General features: G+C 40.7%; 1 protein-coding gene across 6 annotated transcripts in view; it reads right to left on the bottom strand.

Annotated features, from left to right (window-relative positions):
• Positions 1–24,246, bottom strand: part of MICU3 (mitochondrial calcium uptake family member 3) — a 101,231-nt gene that overhangs the window by 59,968 nt on the left and 17,017 nt on the right. For all 6 annotated transcript variants that reach the window (XM_074992839.1, XM_074992840.1, XM_074992837.1 and 3 more), the window contains exons 2-4: positions 19,968–20,121; positions 12,789–12,820; positions 6,081–6,159 (exon numbers count right to left, since the gene is read on the bottom strand). In XM_074992839.1, coding sequence (XP_074848940.1) covers positions 6,081–6,159; positions 12,789–12,820; positions 19,968–20,121 — 265 coding nt within the window. The remainder of the gene's footprint in view (positions 1–6,080; positions 6,160–12,788; positions 12,821–19,967; positions 20,122–24,246) is intronic.

The raw sequence follows: 24,246 nt of genomic DNA, 5'->3' as shown, positions 1-24,246 counted from the left end.
ATAGCTCTACCATTGTCATGTCACCTCTCTGCCCCTCAGATTCCCCATCTATAAATTTGAGACAATACCTCCTCTGGAAAGCACGTTGGACCTATGAATAAAAAAGCATTATTATGATTATTCTACCACTTTGCTCCAACTTCATACCATAATTCTATGAATTTCAATTGGCTCTTGCTGGCAGAAAACTGGAGTAAAACATTGGTGAATCAAATGCAGAAATCTTAAGATATGTTTGTGTTATACAATTCACAAAACCTATTACTGGATATGCTTTTAAGTGAAGAATATTGATATAATAGGTTCTAGAGCCTAAAATAGTTCAAAATGAATTCAAGTAACTTAGACATGGTTGTTTTGTTTATGTAGAATTTGGAGTTGAAACAATTGCTCCAAGAAATATCATTATGGGTTGCAAACTGAAAAAAAATTTATAGAAGCTTTCTTAAAATATGTTGCCTATGTAATTGTCTATTATGTGGTAACGTTTACGTTAGTCACCGTATACGTGGATCTTTTAAAAGTAGAGTCACATCAACAATTTATCATAAAATATATAATGTAAATCTCAATTGAACACAAAGATAATTTTATAATCAAATACTGGTTAAAAAAAAAAAAAAAACGCAAGCACCTCTTTGCTTTTTCCTATGCTGGCTCATGCTTGCAAGGGTATGCTTGTGTAAGTATCCAGGAAACTAAGCTCACTGCACTCCTCCATATCCCTTCTTTAAAATCTCCCTTGCTGTGATGCCTATAAAAAAATCTTGACAATGCCTTGGCAAATGGGGTGCGTGGGTCCTGCCATTCCACCAGACTCTGACTTAGGGCTCCATGAAAGTCAGCAGCATTTGGTTCCCTGGAGCACACTTGGCGTTACCTTCTTTGGGTCACTTTTCGCCACCTGCCTCTCTTCCACATCTGCCAGCCCAATAAGGGGAAAAAAACAAACAAACAATCTCCAGAACCAACTGGGCTCAGTATGCAGTCCTACTCCTCAAAAGGGAGATTTCTTTGGCACTCTTGTCCAGGAGCCTTCAGGGAAGGTGTATCTTTCTCTAAGCTTGGTCTGCAGGACTAGGGGATGGGGCTATCTGGGTTAAGTACTGTCCTTTAATGCCACTTGGAAAATGTGGGGTTTGCCCACCCTTCACATTAACCTAAACTCTCTCATTGTTTCTCTTTACACCCCAGTATATATTTATTTATGGTCTTGGATGGCAAGCACTTTGAGGTCAGAACTGACCTTTTGTTCTGCCTTGTACAGTGTACTACAAAGGTGTCTCAATCAATTCCTAAAGCTCTGGAATATGGTAATACAAATAATTTCATACTGTATTTTTATATATGGTATTCATTTATGTATAATTCACCTGGGCATAACAGTCAAACAAACAAGATAACAGTTAAGAACTGCTGTAGCTGTTTTTATAAGATAATTTAGAAATATCTTCTGATTTCATTTTCAGTGAATAATTCAATCTGTACAAACTAAAAATCACATCTTTGAAGGTGTTGCATTTTTATACTATATGTTTGTGATCTAGAGTATTGCCTAGGATTCAGTGCCATCCTTAGTAAACTACACCATAAATCACGGCACCTGCATTCACCAAAAACAGGCATTTTACAGAAGAATGTCATAATTTTAATGAAATGGGTCTCATATCAATATGAACACAAAAGGAAATAATGTAACCTAAACAAATATCCTGAAGTGGAGAAATAAAAGAAATTCATGAAATAGTAACTAAGGCCCCAATTCAGAAAGGAACTTGAACATTGCTGTGCTTAGCAGTACAGCATCTAATCTGCAAGTGCTCTGAAATCAACTGATACCACAAACCCTGAGTTAAGTTAGGCATCCAGGCTCCCTATGCAAGGCATGGGGAGAGACTGGCACCCGAGAATGGGACCTACAAAATATGGAGAGTTGCCCGAGATAAAAAGTGGGACACACCAATGATGGGTTTATCCTAATCTCCGCCTCTCTCATGGACTTCGCTACACAAAACACAATCTTAGGAGGGTAGGTAGCTGCTTGTGATCCACAGCCCAGCCAAACACCTCAACTTTCTCGCAAAGGAGCAAAGCACACTCCTAACAGTGCATGAGAACAACTAGTACAGGTTGAACCTCCCTTGTCTAGCACCCTTGGGATCTGACCAGTGCTGAACGAGAGAATTTGCTGGACCATAGGAGATGAATATTGTCTAGTTGCATTAACACCACTACACATTGGGCTCTTAGAAGATGTTTGGGGTAAATTACATCTAAATAACAGCACAGAAACTCTGTTACGAAGTTTCTAAGTATTCCACACCAGTCCCAATCCTGGATAAAGGAGGCAGGTTGGTCAGATAAATTACAACGCACTCACTGTGAAACAACAATATGAATGAAATCTGAAGCCACTATGACTAAATGATAAAAGATGCTGGCTTGGACGTCACCCTGATAAACAAGGTCCAGGACACCAATCGAGCGATAAGGGTTGGGTTGATAAGTTGGTTACTGAAAGAAAACAACAACAACAACAACAACTACTAAGATATATGCTATCAGTTGGAATGTGGAATGTCCGAACACTGTGGGCAACTGGAAAATTAGAGCTGCTTCCAAAGGAAATGGAGAGATACTGATGCAATATACTTGGACTGGAGGAGATGCACTGGACAGCATCGGGAGAGATGTGCGGTTGCAAACTAGTTTGGTCAGGGAACGAAATGAAACATGAGGCAGGAGTCAGATTCCTTCTTAGCAAAAGAGCAAGAGGAGCATTGTTAGGATACAGACCAGTGAGTGCAAAAATGCTGGTAGTAAGATTCAAAGCAAAGCCGTTCAACATCTCACTCATTTAGGTGTATGCACCCACATCAGACAGTACGGAGGAAGAGACTGAGCTATTCTATAAATACTTGACAAAGCTGCTGGAGGACATACTGAAGAGAGATGTGTTGATCATTAGAGGAGACTGGAACGTGAAGGTTGGAACAGATAACGAAGGCTGGGAGAGAGTCATGAGAGGGTTTGGATATGGAGAAAGAAACAGAGTAGGCAAGAAACTACTGGAGTTTGCTATGGAGCATAAGATGGTGATCTGCAACATGAGATTCCAACAAAAGGACTGTAGGAAGTGGACATGGCAATCGAATGATGGGAAGTCCAAGAACACTATAGATATAATTTTGCTAAGAAGACAGGTAATAGCAAAGAGCAGTGCCGAACTTTCCAAGGAGTGGATATAGAATTGGACCACAGTCTAGTGATCGCAAACATCAAGATGAAACACAAGAGATAGTGTAAGACAGTTTAAGAATATAAGAGACATGGCAAGGCTAGGTGAAGAAGAAATATGGAATGTGTACAGAGCATCACTTCAAGAAAAGATTAGGAATGCGGCCACAGAGCAAGATCTAGATGAGAGCTGAAGGGATAGCCTTGGCGATAGAAGAGGCAATTGAGCAGACTGTATCAGAAGAAGAGAAGATCAATAAGTGGATTACAGAGACACTGAAGTTGGTCCAAGGAAGAGAGCACTGAAGATCAGAAGGAATGTTTCCGATTGGGCAGAACAGCAATATAGGGTGAAATGCAACGAGGTAATGAAAGTGGCCAGAAAGAATAAGGCAAAATGGCTAGAGGAGCAGTGTGAAGATATAGAGAGGTATTACAGTGAATGTAAGACCAGGGAGGTGTATAAAATGACTAGGAATATAAGTAGGAAGTGGCAGCTGAAGCAGATGGAGATCTATGATGAGAACGAAAATGTGCTCACGAACAAGGAAAAGGTTGTGTAGCGATGGACGAGATATTGCACTGATCTATACAAAGTCAGACCTAAGTGTCTCAGAGAGACTGATCAAATTCTCCAGTAACTGATCAAGAACTGAAAGAGATACCTCTGCTGAGCACCGTGAGCAAGAGCTATGTTTTGAAGGAGGAAGGAGAAAGAGCAGCGAAACGACTAAAGGACAACAAGAGCCCTGGAAATGATAAGATCACAAGAGAGATGATTAAATATGGCAGAGAAAGAATGATTCAGGAAATAAACCGACTTTGCAATATAACATGGAACGAAGGGAAGGCACCTGAGGAATGGACAAGATCCATACTAGTGACAATACACAAGAAAGGAAGTGCATTGGAGTGCAAGAACTACAGAACGATTGCCCTAACGAATCATCTAGGCAAGGTGCTGACGGTGATACTCATGGAGAGACTAAGATCGCAGACAGAAGAACATCTACTGGACAAGCAAGCGGGGTTTGTGAAAGACAGAAGTACCATATAGCAGATATTAGAGCTAAGATTGACAGAGAAAGCTTGATAACGGAACAAGAACATCTTGCTTTGTCCCTTTTCAGAAGGCATTGGAGAGTATAGATCAGAAATTGACTTGGGCGGCATCGGAGTCATACAGAGTAGATAGCAGACAGATACGGTTGTTGAAGGATATCAGTGACAATGCAGAGGCAGCAGTGAGAACATGTGGAGAGTTTGGAAGTTGTAAAGGTACTTAGAACCAGTAAAGGTACAGGACAAGGAGATCTGATATCACCAAGTATCTTCATCACGCATCTTGAGAGAGTGATGGACAATACCAAGGAAGAGGTAGAAGGTATATCTGTGCAAGGATAAACGAATTAACAACTTGAGGTTTGCGGATGATATAGTTATCATTGAGGAAGATGAGAAGCTAGTGAAAATGGTGCAGGTGCTAAATGAGGAAGAGAAGAGGTACAGACTGATTATGAACATCAATAAAACAAAAGTACTGGAGATACGGAAATAGGAAGGAAGATCAAACCAGAGAACATACAGAGGTTCATGTATCTGGGGAGCAACAGTCTATGATCTAGACTGTACGAAGGAAATAGCAACTAGAATAGTGAAAGCAAGAGTGAGTTTGAAGGCAAATGATAAGATATGGAAATGCAAAGCAATTAGCTTAGGAATGAAGCCAAGCATCTTGAAAACATGGGTATTCAGCAGTACGATGTATGGATGTGAGACATGGGTGATAACGAAAGATTTGAAGAAAAGAATATTAATGTTCAAGAGGAGTTGTTTTAGAAAGATCCTGAGACTAGGATGGATGCAGAAGATCCAGCTGAAAGAGAACCTACTGCAGAAGGTTATATAAAGGAAGTTACAACTATTAGGGCATATTTGCAGAATGAACGATGAACAAAAAATCAAGACCTTGGTTTTCAGCATAACGGATGGCTCGAACAGGAGAGGCAGACCTCACGGAGACTGGGTAGATGATATAGTAGATTGTTGTGGAGCTAGTCTACAGAAACTAAGCCACTCTGCACTGGACTAGGAAAGATGGAAGAAAATAGTGAGAGAGGCATCAGACACCAATGGACGCTGAGCCTGTGATTGTTAATGATGACGATGAACAGCACAGAACACTAAGAGCCAGCATTAGAGGCTGTAGGCAAACTTTATGGGACCATGGGAAATCTGGTCACGCCCATGATAAATGGTTGTCCAGCTAATTAAAATAAGAGATTGTGGATGTTATCGGACAAGAATGCAGAACTATAGAGAGGTTCAACTTGCAGTTATTTTCCATTATAATAATTAATACAGTTGTTAGGGAGCCCATTAATAATGTGTGAGATGCTTGATCAATCCCTCTCCCTCCCCAATGACAATAGATGTGAACAGGGATCTCTCTCACTTCTTGGTGAATGCCTTAATCTCTAGAGTATTAAAATATGGGTAGCTACCTAAAGGCAAAAATCACTCATTAAACTTGTTCCACTTTGTATAAAAAATTATATATATGGTTTAGGGCAGGACAGAGAATGAGAATGATTATGGTTCAGTAATTAGGGCACTCACTTAAGAGATTGGATTTGAACTGGCAATTCCCATCTCCTCAGGCAAATGGGGAGCAGAATTAGTATCTCCCACATCCTAGATGAGCATTCCCTCTTTTTTGGTGAGGAGAAGAGGGGTGGGAGAAGGATTCAGCTTAAAGGTACTTATTTTAGCAACAATATTTCCACTATATAGAATCTAAAGTACATGTAGTAAAGACTTTCAATAAAATTAATCCTCCTCACCTTTCTCTTTAAGATTACGGAAAAGTTTTGATGATCCTTTCCAAACTGGTGGTGTTTCTAGAAGTATCTGATTCAATTCCTGAAGGAAAAAAAAATATAAAGCACACCAAGTATTTGATAGAGTCATTATCAGCTTACATAGATAAATCTAAGAAATCAAGACAAAAGACATATAGTTTTACACAAACTTCCTGTTTAATTTCTCTCCCAAATATGGTAGTTGTAAGTAGAAAAAATTTAGGTTGCATGAACACATGGGCCCTGATCCAGCAAACTCTTAAACATGTTGTAAGCGTTGCTCACGTGAGAAGTCCTGAAACTAGTAAGCACGTGGAACTGGAAGGGACTTCTAGAGGTCATGAAGTCCAGTTCTCTGTACTCACGGCAGGAACAAGCACCACCTAGACCATCCCTGACAATTGTTTGTCTAACCTGTGCTTAAAAATGCCCAATGATGGGGAATTCATAACCTTCCTGGGCAATTTATGCCAGTTCTTAACCATTGTGAAAATCTGGAAGTTTTCTTCTGATGCCCAACTTAAAACCTCTCTTGCTGTAATATAAATGCCTTGCTTCTTGTCCTACCCGCAGAGGTTAAGAAGAATAAACTGTATCCCTCCTCCTTGTAACAACCTTTTAGATACTTGAAAGCAGTTATTATATCCCCTCTCAGTTTTCTCTTTTTCAGACTAAATAATCCTAATTCTTTCAATCATCCTTCACAGTCAGATTTTCCACTCACCCACCCACAGGAGGGAGAGAGCACAGGTTTGAGATCAGAGTTACCAGCTCCTAGACTGATGTGCCCAAAAAGGCTTGCCGATCTCAGTCTGCCCTGGTTTGGAATCAGAGTTTCCCTTCTCTTGGGTATTGTTGGTCCACGGTGCCTTATTCTGTATTATTCAGTGCAACCCCTTGAGATCAGGAGTGCGTCCTAAATTCACCACCCTGAGAATGTGCCTTAACATTAGCACCCCAGCGCAACTGTACATGTAGCATTTCTTGAGCCTGTGCACAATGGTCAGTGTGAGAAGAGAACATGGGTTTGGAACTCACAAGCCAGCCTCAGTTAAGTCTATTCATATATGAAGGTCTTCCTTGACACTCAAGATTTACCTCTTGATGAAAGCCCTATGGTGATGGGCAAGCGATGTCACAGGAAGGTGGAGGACACCATGGGAAACATTTAGTCACAAACCCACACGTAGGCAGCTCAAGTGTGACGGTCATTTTGTCTGCTGAACTAGAACAGCTCCTGTATCCTGCCTAGGTGAAAAAGCAGCCCTATATATAGGCGGCATTGCTTTCTTTGAAAGAGGAAGAGGAGGAAAAACCATCCCTAAACACAGCTTGTTCCTCTTGCTCCCTGTTGGTTAACCACAGCCAACCGGATACCCAGTTTTTGTGGTCACAAGGGAAAAAATCAACAACTAAACAGAAACTACACTTTGCATCCTGGAACGTACGCGTGCTTCTTGATCATGATGATCACCATGAATCCAGTATAACCATCATTTGGTAGAGAACTTGCACATTATAAAATTTATGTTGCAGCTTTAAGTGAAACACGTATTTCTTGTACCATCTAGCTCACAGAGGTAGGAGAATGCTATTCATATTACTGTGTGGGTTATCCTGAAGGCAAGCAGGAGTTGGTTTTGCCATCAGGACACCACTAGGTCCCCAGTGTGAATCTGAGCCACATCAGGCCTCACCTTAAAATCGAAAAGCTTAGACTGAAGCAGGGACAATGCCTTGTACTTGTTGGTGCATATGCACCCACTTTGCCATAGAGGTTGAAAAGGAGGCTTTCTACACTATCCTGAATCCAGTGATGTCTTCAGTACCTTTTAAATTCAAGCTATACATACAGTCGGTGATTTTAATGCTCGAGTTGATCAGAGCTACAGATGGCCAAAGGCGCTTGGACATCATGGTACTGGAAACGAGAACTCAAATGGCACTCTTCTTAAAACCTGTGTGCAGCACAAGCTTGCTATCGCAAGCACATTCTTCCAATATGGAAACAAACACAAAGCAACTTCGATGCACCCTTGACCTAAACACTGGAATGTGATTGACTACTTTACCACAAAACAAAGATCTTTCTGATATCAAGTTGACTCGTGCAATGTGCTGCACTGACTCCTGGTCTGACCACTACATGGTACGCAGTATTGCTCCTTTGAATCTTTGTCCACCAAAACATCATTTCACTGTATGCTGGAAAAAAATACGGATGTAGTAAACTTGAAATATTTGAGACTGTTTCAACAGTCTTGACGCTTCCTTAGTCATCAGTAATGAAGGTCCAGATGGATGACTAAACATCAAAGAAACAACCTACAGAATTGATGTCAAGAGCCTCGGTTTCCAAAAATGTAGGTACAAGGACTGGTTTGATGACAGGGACAGAGATGCTTAAGCTCTTCTTGATAAAATGCATATGCCACACCTGGCCTGGATCAACAATAAAGAGAATGCCTCCAGGAAATTTGCATTTATATGAGCTAAGCAGGAGGCACAAGTCAAATTATGGCAAATGAAAGAAGATTGGTGGAAATATCAAGCAGATGAATTCCAAGATGAGGATGATAGACGTGATTTTACAGCACTGTACAATGGGCTGGCAGTCTATGAGCCACACATTGCTAGTTGTACACCCACATACTCCACTGATGGCCTCATTTACATCCCAGATAGTGCTAAAATCCTTGACTGCTGAGCTGAACATTTTCAAAGTATTGAACCAGGTCTCAACTTCTGACAGCAGCATTCTTGACCAGATTCTTCAGTGGGCTAATGATTTACAGCTGATCATACCACCAACTCTTGATGAGGTCCAAAAAGCTATTAAACCGATGAAATATGGAAAGGCACCTGGCAATGATGCAATTTCATCAGAAATTTATAAAGCTGCTGCTAGCCAGCTGATGTACCATCTCACCCATTTATTTATCACCTTTTGGGAGAAGGAGCTAGTTCCCCCAGGACTTCAAAAGATGCCGATTGTACACATATACAAGAGAAAAAGGTGACCACATGTTGCGATGACCATCATGGCATCTCTCCGCTCTCTATAGCTGGAAAGATCCTGGCCTGCATTCTTTATAACCAGCTTTTACTCACTATATTAGAAAATGGCATTAGTACTGAAAACCAGGGGCGATTTTGTGCCAGTTGAGGCACTGATGATATATTTACAGCGAGGCCCTGTCTACACTAGCCAAAAACTTCGAAATGGCCACGCAAATGGCCATTTCGAAGTTTACTAATGAAGTGCTGAAATGCATATTCAGTGCTTCATTAGCATGCGGGCAGCCACGGCGCTTCGAAATTGATGCGGCTCGCCGCCGCGTGGCTCATCCTGACGGGGCTCCTTTTCGAAAGGACTGCGGCTACTTCCAAGTCCCCTTATTCCCATCTGCTCATAGGAATAAGGGGACTTTGAAATTGACGCGGCCCGCCGTTGCGCAGCTTGTCCCGACGGGGCTCCTTTTCGAAAGGACCCCACCTACTTCAAAGCGCCGGGGCCACCCGCATGCTAATGAAGCATTGAATATGCATTTCAGCACTTCATTAGTAAACTTCGAAATGACCGTTTGAATGGCCATTTTGAAGTTTGGGGCTAGTGTAGACGTAGCCCCAGATACAAGAGAAATGTAGAGAGCAACATCAGGACTGCTATGCGATTTTCATCCACTTGACCACAGCATTTGACACAAGATTATTTCCTATATCTAGCTTTATGATGACCTCACAACTTTCCAAAAACAATTGGTAAAACTGTATCACTTTTTTGGTGGTTGGGGCCAGTGATGAAAGGTGTGGGTGGGGACTAAATTTGCAGTATCCCAGCTGAGCTATAGTGGTCAGGGACAGACAACTCCCTACCAGTCTCAGTACCACAGTTGCCTCACTGCAGGCCACTTGGCCTATGGCAACCTGGAAAGACAAGAGTTCAACTCTTTCAGCCCCAGCTTGGTGAAGCATAGCAGGCTGTGGCCAGTCCACAGGCTGAGACTGTGTGAGGGGTGCACCTGTACAGTCCTGCTATTTGAGCTTTGGAAACTTGGTGGCTAACAGGCAGCATCTGAGGCAGCTCTCATGCCCCAGCCTGCTACGGGCTGCTCTCCCAGTGCTGTCAGCGTGTAGGGTGAATCTGGAGAACAGCCATGCCTGCAGAGCTGGTCCCAGGGACTTCTGTTCTAAAATAATCTTCTCCCCTCAAACAGCTGAGCTCAGCAGCTTTGCGCCTGCAGCCCTGCCACGCTCCATGTCTTCCCTGACAGGCAACAGCAATGGCTTTTGTCCCACTCACACCATTATACAGGAGCCCAACTCTCTCCAAGCTCCAGCTGAAAACTAACACATAACAATTACTACATTTTTATGCTTAGTACAGTTGAATAAAATTAAGGATTTTTATGGGGATGGGGAGAACAAAGCTATCTTTTTATCTACTCTGTATGTGGAGTCATGTTTATGAAAGTACTGTAAAATTTGTTTTGTTCATGTGCTTTGTCAAGACAGCATGGATGAGCTCAAAATGTAGTTCAACCAAATGGGAAGCCTTGATACAATTTCAGTGGACATAAAAATATTTCAGGACCACTGAAATTTTTCCCATGCTCTGAATTTAAATAGCATGCAATCATATAACTAAAGAGTATCATAATGCATGCAACAAAATGGGCCAGAATGAATGTTGCACAGGCAAATCTAAATCTGGAATTTCTCAGCTTTTGAGTGCTTAATTCTTCAACCTTAAAGTACTCAACATAATTGTGTTTGGAATATTCAGTATCTGCATATGCGGTTATCAGATGGTCTTCATGGCACCTTGATTTATTGCCAAAATCTTGATGGTACTGAATACTGAACACCTGTTACTCAAAAAAATAAATAAAAATAAAAACAACCAACTCAGCCAGATAATTCAAAAGCAGTTTAAATATTGGGAGGAATAGGATTTGAGATGTGATTTATATATGACAAATGCTATTACTTTTCCAAAAAGGAGATCCCATTGGCAAGTATTTCTGGATGGAGTAAAACAGTAGTAACTGTGGTTTGTTTGTTTTTAAAAAAAAGAAGCCAAATCATCTCCTTCCTAAATCTGTCAATCAAAATCATATTTAATAACTGTTTTTATAACAAAAAGTGTCAATGAATTATTTATGCCTAGATTTTGCACTGGATGACATTTCAGAATTGCTTAAGTGATACACTGATTAATCAATCTAGTTCCTAAAATTAATGCTACCTCCACCAGATGCTTAAAATGTCTGGATTTAGCTGTGCCTGGCAATGTGTAGTACACCTTTAATGTCTGATTTGCAGGATCACTCTTGTGTTTTCTAACCTATCAAATTCCAGCCCCAACTCTGGAGTTCAGGTGGCCAGGAGGAGCACTTCTCCCCTAACAAATTCTAAAAGTTAATGGAAAGCACTTGGATTCCAGGCTAATGATTTCCATTAAGATTAGATTTTGTTTGGAGAGAGGTCTTAGCAAAGATCTGGCCTTAAACGTTTCTGTCCATTATAGTGCTGGCTCTTCAGAGTACTCCCACTGACTCATAAGCAACAAGCCCTGGGGTTTGATATTAGGCGTTTTGTAGGATGAAGACCTCATCTGCAAACTCTTTGAAGCAGGGATCTGTCTGCAAATGTAAAGCCATGCGTTAATGTGCTCCCTTTACTTAAGGATCTTGTAAAAACTTAATGAGCCTACTCTGAATTTTTGTGCTGGTGGCATGCACAATGTGAAACCAGGAGAACTTTGCCTGTTTTTACAGCAGAGGTGCCATTTCAGATTTTGGTTGGGGTGAGGGTAACTAAGTTAATTACATGTTAGTTGGGCACTTGAAAACTAATTGTTGAACAGATAATTTAGCAGTTAGTTTGGTGTATAAAGGAGCAGGCTCAGGTGCTTTTTTCATGCCGCTTCATTCAGCCTTCCAAATTTCTATTTGTCCACTTCTTAGGGCAAGCACATTTTTACCAGAACAAAACTGTTTTTTCTATCACCAGCAACACCATTATCAAAATAGTAGTAAGCAGATTTTGTGCCCAAGTTAGTATTTTTTCCAGTATATACTTGCATTTTAGCAAGTCTGTCTTAATCTTGTTTCCATCTCATTTGTTTTAAATTATTATTCCCTCACTGCCTTCTACTCACCTAGAGACCAGTGAACAGCCTCCATACCAGCTCTGAGGTTTTCTACACTTAAAATAGTGCAGCTGTGCCACTGTAAAATATTAGTGTAGACGTTATCTAAGCCAATGGGATGGGTTCCGTTGCCATCGGTCAATGGAAGGTGGATTATTTAATGCTATACACATGGGGACTTAGATCAGTTTAACTATGCTGCGAAGGGGCGTGTTTTTTTTCACACGTTAAGCAACACAGTTAGGCCAAGCTAATATCCTAATGTAGACCTGGCCTTTGAAGGAATAATCTGGAATTAGAGTAAGCAACCCTTTTACTACAGGCCAAGTGACTATTGTGACATTCCAACTAGCAGAGAAGGAAGTATCCTTTTTTTGATTTTTTTAAAATCCATGACTTACTAAAAAAATCCCATCCATTAAAACAAAAACCATGTATTTTTTTTTCCTCCTTGTGGTTTCAAGTTTATAGCATTATATTTACTTAACTTGTGAAGAAATCCAAGGCTGCAATATACAGAAGGAACTACTGCTCACCTGTTTTGAAAGAGACTTCCACTTTCTAGCACCTGAAATAAGGGAGAAAAATTTAATATAGCAGTTAACAAAACATTTTTATAGGGTAGCATCATGGAATCAGCTAATGATATATCCCCTATGTTTTGTATGACAGAGAACACATCTCTCTTGTAGTTAGCTTCGGGACATATTCTTGTTTTGAAAAAAACTGCATTTGGTTCCAAAGCATTTAATACAGCCATTAATGACATTTTTCACAATCATACAAAAGATACTTCAACAAACCCATGTAAAGCTATAATTCCTTACTAAACTCCAGTTCTGTGAAAAATGGTATCTACATGGTCTCTACCAAAATGATATTCTATTGAAAACCCTAAAGAGGGCATGGAGAATAATCCAGTAACCCATAGAGTCCATATATTCAGATCATTTATATAAGTAGTACTATTATAACTGAGATCGCAATTCTTTTGTGCTAGGTGATGTACAAACACATAGTACGCAACAGTCCCTGTCCCATTTATGGTACATCTACACTAGGGTATTAAGTATTTCCCATATACAATTCTAGCCCCGCTATAAGCATAGCTAGAAACAACATAACAGAATCAACTTTCTTACCCTATGTAGATAGGGGCTCTTCAGGCTTGCACCAACATCCCTCACTCCATGCAAAAGCGTAGAGTACCAGGGTCAACAGCTGAACCCAGAGAGATTGATTTTGCTGCGTTTTAACACGCAGGGAACCAACCACACTGCGGTGGATCGGCCGGAAAGTATAGATTGATCCTGAGTCTACATGAGCAGGAGAGATACGTGACATGTTTGCTCACAGAGGTTCCCTTGAGGCTATTAACCAGTGTGCTGATTATATTATTGAGCCACTATCTACTCTCTCGAGCACCACATCAGCTTGGCCTGCTGAACCAGAAGCTCTGGTCTTTCCCAGCAAAGGCACCAAGTTGGAGTGACAGCCTTCCAAGCAGAGTAACCCAGATGTTGAAACAGCTCAGCTTTGCAGGGGGTCAGTTACAGGGCCTTCATAGCACCCAGGAACATAACTTTCAAAACGGACGGAAACCTCACATAAATCCATTTTACTCTGTGTAAAAGTTTTACAGACAGAATGCTTATAAGGTTCACTCTCTGCCTGCTCCCTCTCCACCCCACATAACAATTACTTACACTGGGTTTGGTAATAAACAAATGTGATTTTATTAGTTATAAAAATAGGATTTAAATGATTACAACAGAAAACAGACAGATAAAGAAAACTGATCTCTGAAGAAAGGTAAAAGAAAACAGGCTAGTTTACTCTTGAGAAAGATGACTAAGGAGGGACCTATAATGGTGTTCAAGTATGTTCAAGGCTGTTATAAAAAGGATAGGAATCTGTTTTTCTCCATGTCCACCAAAGACAGGACAAGTGGTAATGGACTAAAACTGCAGCAAAGGAGATTTAGGTTAGATATTGGGAAAACCTTTCTACCTCCACAGAAAATTAAATTCCGAAATTGATTTCAAAGGGAGTTTGTGGAACCCCATCAGTGGAGATTTTTAAGACTAGCTTGGAAGAAAACTCTGCATGGGAAGATCTAGGTTTATTTGGTCTTGCTCCTGCCCAAAGAGCAGGGACTGGTGACCTCTTAAGGCTCTATATTTCTGATTTTAAAAGGTTTCCAGGATACAGCCCCCTGGAGATGGAGAAGAGAAGAGTTCTTCTTAATGGTTATATATTTGAACAACATTTTTCTGGAGGGTTAAGGGCAACAAAATGTTTCAGGGGACGGTGGGGAGTCAGGTAAAGGAGAGAAACACACTAGTCTTTCCTTGGACACTTAAAATTTCCCACAAAACTATGTAATATAACGGTAATGTTTTTGGAAAGCAATGTCTCAAAATTTTTCCCCCCACTGGTTATGTTTGGAACTACACATTTTGAACATTTCAAAGCCATGACCACCCTCTCTATTCTGTCATAGCAAAGTATATCTGGTAGGGCAGGGGAGATGGAGCACTTAGGAATCACATAGCAAATATAACACTTAATGGAAGTAACAATAGACTGGCACCAGCATGTTGGGACATTTTTTATGGTGTGGGTGCTAAAAGTCATTGCATAAGACTGTAATGTCTATATACAGTAAACTTTTTCATACCGGGCAGCCCCAGGACTGGGAGGGTGCCAGATATTCAAATATTCTGGATAATAGAGAGGTATAGCTAGCAATGTATAACACTAAAGGAAAAACAAAATTAGATATTAAGAAACAAAAACATACGCAGCGTACTTTATTTACCAACAACAGTACTGTACATGGTTAACTCATTTGTATTTGTAACTTATCTGTATTTATTTTTATTATACTGTACTTATGGAAAATGTAACTAAAATTTCCTTTGGTTAAAGTGCCGGTTATTTGAGAGCTCCAGATGATAGAATGCTGGATATGAAAGAGTTTACTGTACAATGGAAATCACTTCAAGACAGGGGTGACACTATACATACACATCAACCTTGGTCCCAGCATCACTGACTGGTACTCAGACTCGGATACTATTTCTGGATCTTTCACTGGCCTTCTTGGTGACAACAGGCTAAACATTTCACTTTTCCCCCCACTGTAACAAGTTCCATTGGTTTTGATGGCATAGGATCAAGCCTTATGTTGTTTATCATCCCTGATGATATTGCCAGTGAGATGCATTACCTGCTCTTGGTCACAGAAATCCACATAACTTACATTTCAAGCACAATATTAGCTCTTGCTGGCTATACTATTAACCCTACACCAACCAAGGAGAATCTGGAGGTGGAACAGCCATTATTTTGCCTTCTGAGTTCAAAGGCACTAATTTCAATTGTAGGAGGATCAAGCCCTTGTTGACTAGAGCCCTCATGTTGAGGTTAAAATCCTTGTTTAGACTGTTTTGGGGAAGCTTGTCGCTTATTATGCCAGATAGGCAGTAATGTTGTCTGGTCATTCTGTGCCTTGACTCATGTTCTATTTCTTTTTCCTTATATCATTTATACTGTTGTAGCCAGACATGAACCCCCCATTTGGCCTTTTCTTCTTCTCCCCGCCCCCACTGGGAGAGACAGAGAGAGAAACAAGCAAGGGAGACAGGTAGCCTTTGATGTCCTGGGAATGCAGGTGTGCTGTCTCGCCCAGCCTCTCTACTATACACAAAAACCAGACAGTGAATGGGCTAGCTAATGGCCACCCTTCTGGCTGATCTCGGTAATTGACACGCCTGATCACTTCCCCAGGAAGAACAGGGAATCTCCGCCCATTACCTCCAAAGGTGCCCAATTGTCCACAATTCACAGGTGCAAATTGAGCCTTGCACCTTCCCTGGGAAACCTGGGTTCAAAACACATTGCTCCCGATTGGCCACTTGAGACCAGGAAGAAGCCTACGTGACAAAAGGGGTATAAGAGGGGTTTGGCAACCCACCCCCCCTTTGACTTTCAATCACCTACACCTGCTGGCCAGGTCTGGAATTAACACCCGAGACTGGGGATGCCTGGTTCGTATCTACTTCTTCCCAAGGGATTGAGAGAAAGATTCTGGGCCACACCGGATCTATGAGGCAGGGGTAAGAATTACACCTGTATTACACTTCTTTCCTATAGGAATTGAGCGAAAGACTCTGGTTCCACCAGGTCTAAGAGGCAGGGGTGAAAATCACACCTGCAACTTGCCTTTCTTGTGTACACATTACTTGTATTAGTTTAAGCTAGCTAGTTTGTCTAAAACTTTTCTTAAGTTAAATTGTGTTGTTTCCCCTTTAAAAACTGTGGTCACTAACTGTTTTGGGCTATAAACTGCTAAAAACCATTAGCCTCTCACTCAAACAGCGAGAAGCCCTTACCTTATCTTTAAAAGGCGTTTACCCCTTTGATCTATTAGAACACTGCGATCCTCCACTATCTTTTACATAGAACTGTAGAAATCATTATCTTGTCTATCAAACCACAGGGGGTCCTTACCTTACCTTAATTGGCAAGTTGCGGTCAGCAATTACCTTCTGTAAACATGAGAAAAATCATTATCCTGTCACTCACTCAGCAGCCATCTTGGTTTCATTCATAAATTGAGCGGTCAGTTTAAAACCCCCTTTTACACGCGGCAGCTGCCTCTGTTGTAAAATCGCTGCCAGCGGTTTCCTATTAACTGTTAGTAAAATTATAAACAAAAATTCACAATTGTGGTACTTTGATCACTTGTCTTAGTTAAATTGTTTCCATCTTTGTATAAATAAAAAGTAACTGTTAAAGCCTCTCTAAGTGTAATTTTCCTCTTGCTGCTGTACCCGAACTAAACACAAACCAAAGAACCCAGCCTGCCCTGGCTGCTTAGCGTAGCTGCTGGTGTGGCATCACCCCCTTTGACCCACCAGACCTTTAGCTGGCACCCGGGCATTGGCTCACAACTGTGGAGGATGCAAATATGATACACACTTAACCGGCGTTGGCAGGAATTTAGTAGTGTGTTGGATAAATTGCATGCTTGGACATCTCCCCTCTCCTAGCCTCCACTTAAAGAAATCTTCTGATCTATGGTTATGGGGAGAGCCTGGACCTACTCCTCACTGCTGTCCTGACTACCACTTCCAAACAGGGGAAAGACAGCATCAACCTAGGAAAACTGCTCTTCCATGCCATGTAGGACTCTTTATCATCTTAACCAGTCTTGGGTCTGGAACTCCTTCCTGGAATGATCCTTGTCCTCTTCTGACTTTTGTCATGTTCCCTCTCTTCTCCCTCACTGTCACTATCTCCTCCTGCCCCTCCAAGCTCCTTTACATCTGCAAACTGTGCAGTGAAGGTCTGTGCATTGACTGTCAGTGGGACTGAGGCAATGGATTCACCACCAAAGCCCACAGCTGCCTGTTGAGCCTTAACTGCCCTACATGGACCTTGCTGGCTCACTCAAGGTGCCTAGAATATCTTTCAGTAATCCAGCAAGGGCCACGCAGAGCAGTGAGCATGTAACACACAACCTATGGCTTGGATGGTGAATCCAGCAGTGCCACAACCTAGTGAAAATGACTGTGGCTTGCGTCCTATCAGACGGTCACTGCACAGTTTGCACATATGCCATGGGGGCATAGAAGAATGATGCATCGTGTCCATCAGATCGAAGTCATAGTGGCAATGGCTCTCTCTCTCTCTCACACTCACACACACTATTCTTAAATGTGCATACACTTACAACATGAGATATAAGTCTGACTTAGTAACTTTGTAGATTTATGGGGAAATTAGAAGGATTCCTGAAAGTTAGGGATGAATGATATATCTGCATTGGGAAAGGAGCTCCAAATTTATTTCCTATAAATAAGAGAAAAGAAAAAAGTAAGATGTTGCTTCCTGTGCCAAAATTTCCAAGTTTTTGAAGTTCAGTTGATGTTCTGATTCTTGACAATGGATAGGGGTGGATTTCTGGAAAGCATTCCATCAACTTAGTCCCCATTAATGGAAAGACTTTTTATCTTTCTTGAAGAAATGTCATGGTAAAGGAGGAAATATCTTATACTGGCTCACCTTTTGTTGGTAAAAGAGAGACAGACACTTTTGAGAGTACACAAAGCTCACCGAAAACTTTAATCTCTAATACTTGGGGACCAACATGGCTATAACACTGCAAAATTCTGGTATGGCTATGGTCTGAAGAAGTGAGTCTGACCCACGAAAGCTTGCCACCTATTAAATTATTTTGTTAGGTCTTTAAAGTGCTACTGGACTGCCTTTTTGTTTTGATAGAATATAGGCTAACATGGCTCTCTCTCTGTTACTATTCAAAGTTGCAGCAGTTTTGATATCACTTGATTCAGACAAGTGCAGATTCTTTTGTGCTGTTGCTGTTGCCAGAAAAGGGAAGGAAACTGTGGTCTGCAGAGTCTTTAATCTCTGCTTAAGCTGCATTAACTGGTTTTGCCAGTTCCCTGGTGGAGTGTCAGCAGGCTTTGTACTATTGACTTTAAAATAGTAAAAACAAATCAAGCCAGTTATCATAGATCACTCCTGATCAACACAAGGCACTCACTTTTCCCAAGAGTTGCATACTAAGTTTGAGAACCAGGAAATCAAACCAATTAAGAATGTTTTGTGTTTATACAGTGTCCAGCACCCTGGAGTCCTGGCCCATGATTAGGGATCATAGACATTACAGTAATACAAATATTATAAAAATAAATGGATAGTGATGTTTCCTACTACTCATTCTGACTGTCCAATTTATCTTCTGGTGTTGAAATGAACATTCGTAACAAACCAACTAAAGATGTTTGTTAAAAAGTGGAAAATAGACTGTGAGAAGGAGCTTCTTTTGTGAATTTATAAATGCAAAAAAATTATTCCCTTATGGTCTGAGGTTCTTGCTCAGTGTTATTTGCTCTTTGACTATGAGATGCCTTTCACTATCTGACTAGAGTAGAATATAAAAAAAAAAGATAAATGACAAAATGGTGAAATATACAATGCAAGACAGTGCACAGGGACAAAGCACTATCTAGACTGAAAAGTATGCAAGACTTCTACAGCAGTAATGCTTTACTCAAAAAGAAGTGGAATTGAATTGGGCCATACAAACAAATTTCAAATTCTGCATGCAATCTATTATGCAAGATGGGATCTATATGACAATACAAAGGATGAGTATACAGACAGACATTCTCCCTTACTTCCAAGTTTACTATGTCTGTCAGACCAAAGTCATAGTGGTGATGGGTCTCTCTCCACCTCGAAGTAGGGAGCCCAACTTCAAAGTCCTTATTCCATTCCCAGGTATGGAGTAGTGCCCTGTTTTGAAGTTTAACTTCCAAGTAGGGTGTGTGCAGATGCTCAACTTACAAGTTGCTTACTTCAAAGTTGTACTTAGAAGTAAGCAACTTTGCAGTTATTTTTGTAGTGTAGACACAGCCAAAATGTTTAGCTAAAGACTTCTAATGGATTAAAAAAGGAATTAAAAATTGGCTTTAATTTAAGGACAATCTGTATGAGAAACCTTACAAACACATCTGGATACCATAAAAATCAATTTGTAGAATTCTCCATTTGGATTCTCTGCAGTTCCTTTTCACATAAGTGAAACAGAAACTGGAACTTAAGGACTACAAGATAACATGCATCATCAGCATTTAACATAGGAACATCATTCATACAAGGGAAAAAAAGAGGCTACTTACGTTTGGGTACGTCACTTGTAACAGACTGAATGAAGTCATATGGGGTCATGTATAATTGGCCTTCAAATTCTAAACTTGCAAACATACGAAACCGTTGCTCTCGAGAAGTAGCATAAAGGTCCAGGTCTTCAAGATCTGATCTGCTTTCTGTGACCTGAACAAATAGAGAGTATAAAGGACACGTTGTCCTATTACATTCACTACTGTTTTCATGACTCACTGTACAGCACTGGGTAAATCAAAAAGGTATAAAGTTAAATGTATGCATAGAAGTTTTGCAGGAGGGTTTAAGATTTAAAAAAAAAAAAAAGTTAATAGCACCCTTTTTCAGCCGCCTGTAAGTTTCAACAAAAACTTCCTTTAGGCATGAAAACTGGGAAGCTTAGTGCAAGCCTACCCTTAAAATGCTGCATCAGTGCAGCCTCAAGGATGCAACTGCACTGCTGTAGCACTTTAATGAAGACACTGTAGAGGCCATGTCTACAAGGCCCATTAGCACAGCACTATACTAATGACAGTTCACGAAACTGTGAATACATATTAGCATAACCGCATGAGATTTTGCTGTCAGCGGGAGGTTGGGGGGGAGGGGTTGCTGGCAGTACAGAGGCCCATGGACCCACCTCTATCGGCTAAACCCTCCTCTGTCACCAGTCCCTTAGGCCTGAATTTTTGTATTAGTGGTTCTACAACTAACAAAAATGAAATCACAAAACCCTCAGATCTCCCTTTCTGTTTTGCACCATTTAATCTGATAATGGTATCTTGGTTCCCAAGGACATGTGTATGCATTTCTATCTGCCAGCTGCTGCTTGTAAACATTTTTTGACTATGTAGCTAGGCTCACGCACCTGTGGAGGCAGTATAAATAAAGAAAAAATTAGCCTTCCAACCAGTTCATCACAAATGCAGAGAAAGTCAACAGCTTAAAAAATGAAGCACAATGACACAGGTAACTTTTAATAGTACATGCAAAGTTTTATTATCTAGCATCCCTGTGGAACCAGGGATGCCACATGATAAAATTTGCTGGTTATTAGAGCTGAGGCCAGCAGCCAGTCCCACTCTGTCCTGTCCCTGCCCAGCAAAAGGCAGCCTTCCCCACTCTACCACACCCCCTTCAAATCCAGTCCCAGCCAGGACACCTGTCCTGTGGTAGCCAGCCTCAGCTAGGCATGACTGTTAACCAAATGTGCAGGTTATCCAAATGCCCGATAACCAGGCTTTTACTGTATTTAAAAATCAGGAGGCAATATCTAACAACGTAACATCTATAATGTCACTCATCTTTTATTTACTTCAGAGACATATCAGTTATTTTTGCCACCTCAGCAATTTTGAAACTTCTAAATCAAAACATTTAAATGAATCTTAAGCAGTAGTTCATTTTTAAAAACCACCCAAGAAACTAGCCACATAAAGGTTGTTTTTAGAGAGGAGTCCAAATACTTCCAACAAAGAGAACAAGCTTAAGAGATATTTGCAGTTAGTGTTCACCAAAAGATAACAGACAAACTACAAGTGGGAAGGGTTTTTTTTCCAAAAAGCTTTGCAACATTAAGGTTTAGATTTCAGTGATTAAAAGGAAACTGCATGTTTACTGGGTGATCACAAATACAGGCTCTCTTGAGTTCTGTTTTCCAAAATGTAAACATCTAGTCACCTAAAAAGTGAGATTATAGGAGTGAAATAAAACCAAGCTTCTTCACCCTGTAGCCCTCCTAATGGTTAAATGTTTAAATTGGTGTTATACACCAGATGCGGAGCTGGGTTCATAAAGTGCCACTTGGTTGAAAATTTCCCTTTGGGGACATGTGACAACAGTTACTTTGGACTGTAGGTTGAAAATAAAACACATATAAAAATGCAACCTCATTAGGGACAATCCAGATCAAGTTGCTGTCAAGTTTTTCCAATTCCTACACTTGTAGATATGCTAAACAAGGGTCCTGCATAAAGATCAACCCAGATTTATCTTGCAAAACTGTATATTCATTTACATCTTCTGACAAGAACGGAGGAGGTAGCATAAATTTAAATAATTGGTTTTATAAAGTTATTTTATCACCTGGCAAAATCGATGAGAAACTTTTGTGACTTGAAGGAAAAAAAATCCATAATTCAGTTGGATAATAGTAAAAACTTCCTAATTGCCAGGGTGGTTAAACCATGGAATTAGGCTACCTATGGAGGCTGTGGAATTTCCATTGGGATTTTTTCCACAGCAAGTTAGACAAACATCTGTCAGTGATGGTCTAGATCAAGACTGGGCAAGATAAGGCCTGGGGGCTGGATTCGAGACATCAAGCCTTTTAATCCAGCCCGACAGTTGCAGAGGGGGCAGAGCTTCCAGTGCTTCCCCAACCTCCCAGCCATAAGTGGGATGCCTCCCATACCTTACATGCAAAACCCAAGAACAGTAGTATTTTTTTCCAACTGCATCATGCAATTTGTGATTAACTATTGGATCCTTTTCTGCAGTACAAATGTCTCGCCTATTATTCCCCAACTTTGTAGTTGTGCTTTTGCTTTTTTGCAAAGTGAGTCCTTCTCTTTACTGCATTTCATCTTGTTGACTATTACTGACCAATTCTATAATCTTTCAATGTTGCTTTAAATGCCATTTCTGTTCTCTGAAGTGTTTCCAACCTCTCTCAACTTTGTGTCATCCACAAACAGGCCTACCGATGGGGGAGGAAGGGGAAGGAGGGAGAGGGCACTTGCCTCAGGGCGCAGACTTTCAAGGGGACCCGGAGCTCCAGCTGCGACCACTCTGCTACTTTGGGCCCCTCTGAAGTCCCTGTAGTGCGGTTCCACACCCACTTTGCCCCAGAGCCTAAAGTGGCTGTCCGCCTCAATGTTTACAAGCTTAATAAATACTGTCTCTACTCCATCATATGCAGGCCCACATTACTGATGGGGGGGGGGGAACACCACCCCAAAACTAAAACCCCAAGATACTTCATAACTATGGCTTCCCCCGTATCCCCCAGGCCAGTTATCCTGTCAGAAGTTGGCTTACCAAGATTTGCTCCAAACAAATTAACAGTTATTAACAGCCGGTTACCCTCCAAGTCCTTAGTTTGTTTAATTTGTTTCAGTATCTTCCCAGGCATCAATGGTAGATGGACTGCTCAATTCCCTGGGTCCTCTCTTCCTTCCCCATTTTAATGACAGGCAGTGCATCTATCGTTCTGCACTCCTTTAGGACTTTACCTGCCCTCTATAGGCTCTCAAAAGATAATCATTAACAGTGCCAAGATTGCTTCAGCTGGTTCATTAGGATGAGTTTCATCAGGCTCTTCTACCTTGCTAGATGTAACTAAAAATATTTTAACCTATTTGGAACGTGTTCCCCCATCCTTGTTAACCTTAACTATCTATTTAGTACCATTAAATTCTGTAGAAGATTAAGCAAAAATCTTTCATTCACTGATAAGTAGTAGACCTGTACTTTTCTGCAAATATATTAGGACAAAGAAAAAAAAATTAGACAGAACTTTATCATCTTTTATGTCTCTTGCTAGGCGTATCTCACTTTGTCTTAATTTAGCTGATTCTGTCCCTATATGCTTGCATTATTCTTCTATACTCAGCCTTAGCAATTTATCCAAGCTTCCTCTTTTCTTTTTTGGTCACTAGAGAGCTCCTTATTAGTCTCTTATTATTTAGTACAGTATTTGTAATTTACGTATGTCAGTGAAAATACATTTGGAAAGAATAAAGAAGAGCTCAGGAATTGTTTACATGGAGAGTTTAAACCATACTGAACTTTAGCTCAGTTTGAAAGCGCTTGTGTACACAAAACTCAGGCATCTCACTTTAGGGCTTCATAACCATCCTACTGTCTAACCTCAGAGAGCTGCTCTGATGTTTGCATCTGCATTCATAGCAGTAGTTACCTGGTAAAGATACCAGGTGGCACTTTAAAATAGCAATGGACCCCAAGAAAGTGTCCTGAAACCAGGATCCCATTTTGCATAATAGTGTAAAAAAAGTAAACTGCTGCAGTTTCTGTAAACTCTTAATATATTTGAAAGAAGTTTTTAGAAGGGTATGGCTTAATTTTAATGAAAATAAGGCAGACACAATATACCATCAACTTTCCTCTAAACACCACAAAGGACAGGTTCACTGCCAAGTGTTTGTCTCATGTAACTTTAGGTTAGTAATTCAAGAGTTACATTCTAGAAAAAGAGCTGGTTTCCCATACAGACAAAGTTAATGTCAAATAAAGGATCTGCTTCTCGAAAATTAGGAAGGCGAATGCCTACAAGCC

The sequence above is a fragment of the Carettochelys insculpta genome, chromosome 4 (genome assembly GCF_033958435.1).
Source record: "Carettochelys insculpta isolate YL-2023 chromosome 4, ASM3395843v1, whole genome shotgun sequence".
NCBI classification, from domain to species: domain Eukaryota; kingdom Metazoa; phylum Chordata; order Testudines; family Carettochelyidae; genus Carettochelys; species Carettochelys insculpta.
The sequence above is the reverse complement of the archived record's forward strand: the minus strand, read 5'-3'. Positions and strand labels throughout refer to the sequence as shown.